Raw genomic sequence first — 11466 nt, forward strand, 5'->3', positions numbered from 1 at the left:
TTTCAGAAATAAATGAAGATTTTTTGAATCTCGTGATCTTAAATTAAAAATGTGTGTAGTCTTTTAAATCTTGTTGTAGTACTATTAAACTTGTCACGTAGAATGTTAAAATTGAAAAACTTACTAAATATAAAAATGACATTTTTGTAGGCAAATCAAAAAGAAAAGTAAGATATTTAAATTGAGACGGAGGGAATACTGTTGACAGATGGAGAAAAAATATAACTACAAACGCGAATTTCAAATGGACAGCTCCATCAGAATGTCATTAGAAATATGGCATATCCGAGGAGAAATCCGTTCTACGTTAAATTTATTAAAATTTAGATGAATTTGAGATTCTAAACTCATAATGGTTAGAATCTAAAGTTTAAACCAAGTAAATTTAACTCCTAAATTTGTCTATATTATGCCATTATATTACTATTATATATGGATCAAACCGTTTGTAGTCTTTTTAACTTGTATATTGTAACAATAAAAACGAATATTATCAAATTGCTTACTAAAAGATATGTATAAGTAATTCTCAGCAGACAGCAGTAGGTGAAATTAATAATCTGAAAATTAAGACAGATAATCTTTTATATTTAAATTATTTTAAATCACATAGTAGCAATAAATCCAACAGCCAACTCCCTCTCTTTGTTTAGGAAAAAAAAAGAAGAGTAATTAAACTCACTCTCTTTGAGTTGGTTTACTGCATTGTCAACTGTTTCATTTATTTTCAGTAGCAGCAATAAGGCCCATTGCCCATACACCATGGATTCAAATAATAAAAAATAAATAAGTATCACAATTTTTTATTTTTTTAAAAAGTGGTCAGGAACTCAGGATTGAAAATTGAGGAAGTAAATGCTAAAATCATTATTAATATGGATAAATAGAACCTCATAAAATGGACAATGGAACAGATTTCTTAGTTTTCTTACCCAACTTAAAGATATAGAATAATTATAAGTAAATTTTGTAAAAAATGAAATTTCATTGTAAAACATGTTTGAAGGTCTCCCAAACAAAGAAATAGTGAAAATTGGAATCATTGTAATTTTTAATTTGCACAAAATGAATCTTTACATGGCGATCTAAAAAGTTCATAAATAATATGATATTTCAAAAGGGAAACTTACATAAATATACACATTCAAAAAATATTTACCATTTATAGCAATAACATTTTTTTCTCATTTGATCAGTTTTAATACATTTATAATACAATTTTAATACATATTACAAGAACAATTTATTATTCACATATAATACAAGTTTTATTGATGGATCACATATTTTATACACTTATAAAACACTGTGTCAATTTTTTACCAAACAAGCATAATATATTTTAAAAAACCAATTATAATACATATATATTGCATACCTAATTCACTTTTAATACATAGCAATTTTAACATAGTATTGCTAAAAATGATACTAATAAATAAAAAGTATTGTTAAAATCAGTAATTATTTATTAAAAAATACCCTTGCAAGTAATTTTTCCTCAAAAATATGGGTCGTTCAAAGTCTTGGACTCGGCCCAATAGATAACAGAGCCCATTAGTGGTACTTAATAATGAAACCTGGTAAGTAGAAAGTCCCACATCGAAGTGCATACGAAGAACAGAGAGGCTAGAAGGAATATATAAAGCGCTCCTTCATTTCTGTTATACTCACGCAGCCACGCAATGAACACATAGCGAACTATTCTTTCGCCTTTTACTAAAGAATACCGTGTGTGCGTTGCAAATAGTGGCATACGCCAATTTTTGGAGGGGTTCTCTTCACTGAGGATCCCAACAATTCTAGTTATAATAATTCTTCAGTGAATTTGGGTAAATTTCCTGCACATATAACCCTAGGAAGTTGTTTCTAAAATTAAATCTCTATGCTGGTTGAGCCATTTTTGTGTCAGCTTAGTGTTGGATGGGGTGCGGGGTTAGGCAAAGTTTTGGAGACATTATGACGCCATGTTATGATCAAGTCATAGGCTCAAAGCATATAGTATTTTACTTCGTTACATGGGTCATGTTATTATCAGTTCAATTGTACCAAGAATAGAACCCCAAACTTGCAAAAGAAGGCATTAGCTTTGAACTAGAATATTGAGACAGACAGTGAGATCTCCTTTACAATGCTGTTAATCTCTACTAAACTAATGCTATTCATCTCTCTTGTGAAAGTCAATGTGTACTATAAACCATTTGTATGGGAAACCCATGTTTTCATACAGTTATTATCTAACCATACTATGAGCAGCATCTGCTTTGTATGACGGACCAGTACAGCTACTTCCACCAGCTCCTCTTATGGCACGATAGGATGCAACAACAGTGGGTTGTCTTCTCAGTTCAATCCTTCACCTGAAGATGAATCAGCCCCCACCACTGCATCCATCCAAGGCCATGTCACAAGTCTTCTAAGGAGCCATTTGAGTACTCATGACCTGAAACACCGGAACTTCCATTTGGTAATCGACTCGTGCTGGTGGGAGTTGAATAAGGGGAGTAGGTTGAAGCAGAACTGCCTCGTGTATATCGGTTCTGAGCAGTGCTACTTCTTGTTGCCTTAAGACGGGCCTTCCTCCCCTGAGGCCAAGTGCATACAAGTATTAATAGAAAATAATTTGGATCAACTGATGAGAGGTAATTTGAGACTGGCGACTGAAATAGAAAAAGAATATACCTTTCCCATGCATTTCTCCAAGTGAGGAGCAAATCGCCCAGCCATGATAGATCGGCCACAATTCATACATTCAAATATTTCAGTTGCAACAGGAGGATGGGTTTGCCCAAATATATCTACGACGTATTTGCCATTTGTTTCACTACTGTTGCTAGGATCAGCTACTGTTGCCCGGGCTTGTGCAGACAACCGAAGTTCTTCTTCCTCTTCTTCTAAATTACGATCAAGGCCTAGTTTCGCTACGCGGTGACACTCAGATGCAACATCAGTAATGATGGAATCAAGAAGCTCATCAAAAACATGAGCGGACAACTGCACATGGATCACAAAGCAGACTAATAGTTAAATATCAACAAGAATCACAAAGCAGACTAACAGTCAAATATCAACAAGAAAAGCCTGAAGTAGAATACAGTAAATTGACCCATATACAAGACATTCTAACTGTAAAAAACATAGGGGAACTGAGCTTAAATAAGGAGTGCCACACCCCTGCCTCCAAACCCCGAGGCCCACCTTTGATCATCAATGGGAATAAGGGCAGGAACAGTCTATATCCAGAAATTTAAGAGTAAAGTAAACATAAAAACAAAAACCATATGCAATCAATAGAAAAGCTGGGAAAGACGAGAAAAAGCATGCTTGCCCACACGAAGAAGAAACAATAGAGTCAAATAATAGCAAGATTCTACTAATTGCCTTCAGAAGCAACTGATGCATACAATTCACTATAGCAATTAAGCAAGATAACCAGCAAATATAAGTTTCTGGTTTCATTTAAGATGTGGGTTACTTGTGGTTGAGAGATGTTATCCTCATTTGATGCCGACATGAATCTCTCCTCAGAAATCAATGAACAATAAAATCCACACCACAAGGTTCGGCACAAGAAAAAAACCTGCAACCTAGATAGACAACAACAGAACATGATCAAGAAGAGAATAGGAAAAAAAAATACAAACAACAACTATGTCACAGGCCCAAACAAGTTGGATTCATGATTTTTCTCCAGTTAATGTGTAAAGGAAAAATAAGTTTACAAATTTAGCTGGTTATATCATCTTCTTGATTTTATAGATACATTACTACACAACAACAACAACATATCCGGTGTAATCCCACAAGTGAGATTTAGGAGGGTAGAGTGTACGCTGACCTTACCCCTACCTTGGGAGTGAGAGAGGTTGTTTCTGATAGACTCTCCACTTAAGGAAACACATAACGGAAATGAAGAGAAGATCATGGCAAAATACTATAGAAAACATGACAAAGTAATGCGATAACCAAAGTACAAGAGATAGTAACAAAATTTGAAGGACAAGAAACTACCAGAGAAACAGTACGAGTTTACGACTACCGGAATGAAAGGATAAGCATGACAATGCTTTATCACCTAACCTCCTAACCTAAGTCATGTCCTCCATAACCTCCAATCTAACATCATATCTTCAGATTGTGTCATATACATACTATATGAGAAAATGAAAATACAATCTTAACAAACAAATGGATTCGTGATTTTCTCGAGTTATATGCTCTCATCATTATGATAAAGTCTGACTAGTGAACAGCAGCACTAGCACATTACCAACAACTAAATTTGCAACAGATTTGAAGATTCCAAACCAAGTATCAATGAAAAAAACATAGACATCCTTTTTTTCCCCAGCTCAATGAAGCTACTTCAGTTCATACAAACTTAATCCATCGGCTGGATTTCATTTCGATTAATTTAGAAGTTTAAAGTCGATCTCAACCATGATCAAGCATCAATCAATAAAATCTTAATTCCAAACTAATTTAATCAAACTGTTCCACATCCGATCTGCAATTTTCCGATTAAAATCCCTGCCAAATCTAGTAAACGTATGCAATAAACTTACACCAAAACATAAAGAAAAAACTTACAGATCGAGAAAGAAGATTGTTCCTTCAACAGAAAGGAGTTGGGAATTTCGTACCTGAATTTAGGAACAGGGGCAGAAGGGACGATGGGCTTCAATGTTCGGGTCGGGTCGGGTCGGGAATTTGGAGCTCTACGGTCAGCTACTTTGTAAACTGCCTCGTGTGGTATTTTGATAGGCGCATTCGGGTAGAGGCATTAAATGGGTTACAATAGAAATCGGTTGAATCACTTTATTTTGGGCTCAAATTAGCTAAAATTTGGGTTGGGTCATGACCCACTCAATTTAACTCGTTTAATCTTAATAATTTTAACATATTATTACTTAACACTTTTATAACTACAATTTTGAATTTTTACTCTAAAAAATAAAAAAAGTTACAAATGGACAAAAAATCCTAGTAGATATAAAATACTTTCTTTGTTCCATTTTATGTGACACTATTTCCTTTTTAGTCCGTCTTAAAAATAATGTGGTTTTACTATAATCGTAAATAATTTAACTTTAAAAATTCTCATTTTACCTTGATAAAATGGTTTACATGCACACAAATATTAAATTATTTTAGATCTTAAGTTTTAAAAGTCTTCATTTTTTTTCTTAAATATCGTATCAAGTCAAAAGATACCACAGAGAGTAGACCGTAAATAGTAATTTATACCTTCACTGGTTCTATAGTTTGCCAACATCTTCGATTGATTAGAGAAGATGAAGATGGAATTTGTTGAAGTTTGGTGGACAGAGAAGAGTGACTGTTTACTTTCCTCTTTTTACTGTTTTTAGATTTTTTGCCCCTTTTTTTTTTGTTGTTGTTTTATCTTGGGTTTGGATCAATCTGATTTGGGCCTTCTGTACTCTTTTTGTTTAATAATCAAGAGCAACGTTTATATATAATAAATATACAAATTATATTTGTATGTTATAATTATAGTTTGTATAATTAGCAAATTTTATGTTTGATATGGAACTTTTGATTTGTATAATTCGCTACAAACATTCAATTTTATACAAGTTGTTCAGTTTTGTATAAATTCATTTATACATTGTAATTTGTATAATAAGATCTGTATTTGTATAATTATAAGTGTATATGACGAAAATATATGTATTTGTATTTGTATATATATTTTTCTCTCGCTTTACACAAACACAAATGCATTTTATACCGAAATGTATAAAATGGCTAATTGTATACCAAATCAAATGGCAAAAAAATGGGATGTTTGCTGCAAATTACAATTAAAATAAACTATGACTATAACATTTAATTTGAATTAATAGTTTGTTATTTCATACAATTTTCCCAATAATAAATGGCTCATGATCCTTTGGTTAAAAAAAAAATAATTCTTTCCTTTAATATAGGATAATACATTACATTAATGCAAATAATTTTTTTTAAAAAATGGGTTAGAAATTGCAGATTATATTGGCTCGATTGAAGATTCTTTAATGATGGGTTAAGTCTTGAATGAATTGAGACTGAACTCTCAAATTATTTTGAGCTCATTTTGACACCCCTAATTCGGGGTAATCTTTTTATTTTTTTAATTATATTTCTAGGTAGAAACTACATAATTAGACATACTCCACTATAAGGGTGGCAAACGGACCGGTTTTTGTCCGGTCCGGTAAGACCGGTACCGGTTGAACCGGTCTTATAGGTACCGGTTCAACCGGTACCGGTCTTACCGGACCGGAACCGGTACCGAAACTGAACCCGGATTTTTATCCGGTTGATCCGGTCCGGTAAGAACCGGTTCCGGTCCGGTTCAACGGTAAATTTGTTTTTTTTTTTTTTTTTTTTTTTTTGTGAACGATAAGGAGCCGTTGGGCCCTTTTAGCCGTTGGGCTGGGGCCCAAAACGGCTCCAAACAGCCCCCCCACCCCTCTCTACCCGTTAACACTATAAATATATCATATTTTTTCATTTAAATCACAAATTCACAAACTATTTCATTAATATCTTATAAAATCTCTTAATTTTCAATCTCTCATAAATTCATAATTATTATTTTGTGATATTGACTTGGAGTTCGAATTTCGGAGATTTATTTGAAGTAAATTGGAAGCTTCAATTGGCATCTCTCAATTCCGGCTTTGGTTATACGTCTACTTTTACGTAGACGTTCGGTACATTCGTTCCAACTTTAATTTTTTATTTGTTTATTAATTAAGTTATTTTATTTTTTTGTTATATTATCTTTGCTTGTTTTTCATAATATTAATTATTTTAAACTTGAACATGAATTTTGAAAAATATAGTGGTAAAAGACCAATGTCGGAAAGAAAAAATAATAGGGGAGGAGGAAGTAGTTCTAATTCTAAAAATTTGTCACCTCCTAGATTTAGAATTAATACTAATGATTATACTCATGTTGATGAAACTTCTTTTACACGAGACTCACAACCTATTGAATTTAATTCCGAAAATGTAGTAGATCATGAAACTTTAAATAGATGTTTTACTAATTTTGAGGAAGAATTAGATGAGGAAGTAGAAATAAATGAGGAAGATGATGAGACCCCTACCCCTACTAGTCCGGCTACCGAATTACCGGAACAAGATGAAGTCCCCTCTTTACCTACTTTTTCAAAGACCGTTGTACGTCTTAAAAGATCTTTAGTATGAAAATTTTTGGTGCAAAATGAGGAAAAAACTATTGTTACTTGCACGAAATGTAAATTGATCATGAAACATGTAAATACGGGTACACAAAGGGGAACGGGACGACTAAGAACACATTTGAGAAAATGTAATAAAGAATTTGCTCGCCTAGATGATATAGAAAGGGCTAATAGAAATGGAATACCTCAACCTGAAAATTCTATGGGAGCTGGAGGTTCTAATATGGTTCAAAGTGTATTAAATATGACTAACCCGGCTAGCCGAAGCACACACCGCACATATAGTAAAGAAAAAGATCGTAGAGAATTAGCTAAAATGGTTGTTGTTTATGGTTTGCCTTTTTCATTTCCTTCACATCCTGGTTTTATTCAGTATATTCGGGAATTGTATAACCCAGATTATGAAGGTATTCCAAGAAGTACAATTAAAAGTGATCTTTTTAAATATCAAAAAGAATATTGTCATTTTCTTCGTTATTTATTTGTTTATTATGATGGTAGATTATCTATTACTTCTGATATGGGACGTAGTCCTAATGGTAATGATTATTTTACAATTACTGTCCATTGGATTGACCATGAATGGAACATGCAAAAACGAATATTAGGATATAAATATGTTGAAGAAACTAAAACCGGTGCTTATATAGCAACAAAAATGGCCTTGTTTTACAATTTTATGGAATATGTGATAAAATAATGAGTGTCACTTTAGATAATGTTTCTAATAATTTGAAAGCAATTGATTATTTAAAATGTAGACTTTGTCCAATTGATAATGATTCTTTTCATATTAAGTGTGCCGCACATGTGTATAATTTGATAGTAAAAGATGGTATTTCTCAATTTGGAATTTCTTGTGAAAAAATTAGACTTGCTTGTAATTGAATTTTTAAAGCTAAAATAAAAGCTAGAATTTACAGAATTTAAAAATCGTTGTAAAGAATGTGGACTTGAATATAGAAAAGTTCCAAAAGAAGTATGCACTAGATGGAATTCTTTATTTGAAATGCTTCAAGTTGCTTATATTTATCAAGAGCCGGTACAATTAGTTTTTAATGCTCATAATGCGGAACCGAATTTGAGAATTGGCTATGAAGATTGGGAAAATACAAAAGAACTTATTGAATTTTTAAGTGTTTTTTATAAAGCAACAAATGCTGCTTCTGGTCAATATTATCCAACTATTTCTTCTGGTTTAGTAAATATTTGTGCTATTTCATCTGAATTTGCAAAATATAAAGGAAAAGATCGATTTGAAAATTCCCTTGCTTTTATGATTGAAAAATTCAAAAAATATTTTTTCCCTATTCCTCAAATCTATTTGACTGCTACTACTTTCAACCCAAATTACAAATTAAAAGGTGTTGAAAGAATGGTTGAAAAGATTTATGCAAATTTAGAAATTAGAGATGATGAAACTCCTAGTGTTGAAGATTGTAAAAGTAGTATATATATAAAAGCTAGAGAGTTATATAATACATATAAATCTATGGAAAAAAAATATTCCAATAGTTGAACCTCCATCTTGTAAACCTAGAAGCGATGATACGGATGATTGGATGGATGATTATCTTGAGCTTGAATCATCTACTAATAATGATTTTGATTTATATTTCAATCAGGCACGGGAAAAGATTAGGCATGAAGAAGGACAACTTCAAGCTCCAATATTAGTATGGTGGAAGAATCGTGAAAATCAATTTCCGACCCTTGCTAGGATTGTTCGAGATGTGCTAGCGATTCAAGCATCATCGGTCGCTTCGGAGCAAGCCTTTAGTGCGGCGAGATTTATGATTGGAGATCATCGATATTCATTAGCAAAGGATAGTTTGGAAATATCGGTGTTGTTTCGAGATTGGGTCAATGCCGAAAGAAGAAATACCAGACTACCACAATTAAATAGCCAAATAGAAGACGAAATAGATGAAATATTTGGTGATAATAGTGATGATGGTATGGAAGCAATGGAAGAAGAACGACAAATACAAGTTCCAAAAAATGTTTCTTTTGAAATGATACAAAAGTTACGAAAAGATTTTAAAAAGAGTTTCAATTGTTAGTACAATAATTAATATTCAATACCTAGATTATGCACTCTTTGTCTCTTTCTAATATTTGTATTGTAGAATTTATTTATTTGAATAAATATACGGCTATTCGCCTTGATTTTCTTTTAAAATAGTCTCTTATATTTAATCCAAGTCATTTTAGAAATTTAATTTTCAACTATTTTAATATTAGTTTAAAGTTTAAACTTTAATATAAAATTGAATTTTAAGATTTAAACTTTAAATTCAATATAAACTTTAAACTTTAAACTTTAAAGTCAATTTTAAACTTTAAATTCAATATAAAGTTATAAACTTTAAAATTTAAAGTCAATTTGAAACTTTAAAGTTTAAAGTTTAAACTTAAATTCAATTGAAACTTTAAAGTTTAAAGTTTTAAATTGAAGTTTTTTAATAATATAATTTTATTAATTAATAATATAATATTATATAATAATTAAAGTTAATAAAAAAAAAAAAAAATTACCGGTACAAAATGATCCGGTAAGAACCGGTTCCGGTCCGGTCCAAACCAGTAACTAAGGGACCGGACGGAACCTTTGGAAAATTTCGGTAAAACCGGTTCCGGTAAGACCCGGTTCCGGTAACGAAATCCGGTAACGAGGACCGGTTCCGGTAAAACCGGTCATGTTGATCCGGTCCTGTCCGTTTGCCAGGACTATGACACTACCATATATTTTGTTATTATCTATACTTTTAAAATATTACATATTTTAACACTAATTAAGAGTTTCTTATCATATATTAAGGAAGATATACATATACATATGGATGGACATGGTGTGGAATATATCAAATTATCATATCATATCGAAATTTTTAATACCATGATTTTGATATTATGGTATACATTTTGATTTTTAAAATATTCGGTATGGTATTTGGTTTTTAGTATTTAGAAATAACATACCGAAGTATATAGTTATATATATATATATATATTAGTGGTATTGAAATACTAACAAATATGCACCTAGTATTAGTGAAAACTAAATGTTTAGAAGTTGAAACTTTGACTATTCTATTTTGATTGAAATGTAATTGATTAACAAAAGGAGTTGTTTGTACTTTCTTTTGAATATATACTTTTATATTTGTAATGTGTTAGTATGATACAATTGAGACCTTTTTTTAATTGTCGGATCATAATACTATATTATAAGAGTATATATTAGTCGAAATTGAACAAACTATGGTTATCAATTTACCATACCATAGAATACTGAAATCGAACCATTCCAAATTAAATTGGTATGGCAATGGTATAATGTTTTATAAACTGAAAACCGAAATTACGATATCGAACGAACCTTTGAAATATCGTACCGCACCATACCAGGCTCACCCCTACCTATACATGTTATTTTTGTTAACTTATGCACTAAAATAGAGAGGTAGACGAGCGAGATGGCGAGAGAGGCGAACGAGATTTGTTATGTATCCCAGATACATACGAATCCACACTTGGATACAGTGTATCTAGAAAACCTTACACCTAACTTTGACCCAATGTATCCCGAAATATATGTATCTGGACATATCTTAATGTATTTGGACACACCAAAATCTGATAAGATTTGTAATATTACAAATTAAAATATATCTAATTCATTAGCTCTTAAACTGGTGAAATTTAAATAATTTTTTCTTTTTTTATTCGGTCGACGAACTGAACTCCAAATTTTAGCTGAACCTTATCAAATCACATGTTGAATCAGATCAATCCAACGGACCTAACCCATATTGATGACTTTAATCTTAACACAATAATATTAATTGAATTTCTCAATAAGTACAATTTACCATGTTTTATTTTTGTAAATTTATTTAATAAATTGTATCCTATGATTTCATGAATGATATATAATAAATCAACTCTTTTATTCTCCTGTGATTATTAATTAGTTTACCTTTTAATTTAAATATTCGAATCATATGAAATCTAGTTTACGCGTTGACCGGTTGTCCAAGTGAAAAAAATCATTTTTCAGTCTCTATATAAAGACATTTAGTTATAATTTTCTAACCTTATAAAAAAATTAAAGAAATATTCTTTAATTAGAGGTATACATATATTAGTTTATATATTTTATAATTCATTTTCTTGCTAACTATTTTTCTTTTTTGAATTTTTTATTCATTGTTCCTTAAGTGATTTAACAAAAATTATTAAAGAAAAA

General features: G+C 31.2%; 1 protein-coding gene and 1 non-coding gene across 2 annotated transcripts; one reads left to right on the top strand and one right to left on the bottom strand.

Moving 5' to 3' along the window:
- The first annotated feature begins 1676 nt into the window (after window positions 1-1676).
- LOC125808087 (U5 spliceosomal RNA) lies at window positions 1677-1792 on the top strand. Its single transcript, XR_007441686.1, has one exon. It is a non-coding gene; the product is annotated as a U5 spliceosomal RNA (small nuclear RNA).
- A 301-nt stretch (window positions 1793-2093) lies between these two features.
- On the bottom strand, window positions 2094-3632 carry LOC125807604 (SAGA-associated factor 11). Its single transcript, XM_049487342.1, has 3 exons — window positions 3476-3632; window positions 2683-2994; window positions 2094-2585 (listed from the first exon to the last, which is right to left on the bottom strand). Exons 1-3 carry the CDS (start codon window positions 3608-3610, stop codon window positions 2406-2408), a joined length of 627 nt encoding a protein of 208 aa, XP_049343299.1. The 5' UTR covers window positions 3611-3632; the 3' UTR covers window positions 2094-2405.
- Window positions 3633-11466: the final 7834 nt, after the last annotated feature.

The sequence above is a fragment of the Solanum verrucosum genome, unplaced genomic scaffold (assembly GCF_900185275.1).
Source record: "Solanum verrucosum unplaced genomic scaffold, falcon-dt-bn FXZP01000183.1, whole genome shotgun sequence".
Taxonomy (NCBI): domain Eukaryota; kingdom Viridiplantae; phylum Streptophyta; class Magnoliopsida; order Solanales; family Solanaceae; genus Solanum; species Solanum verrucosum.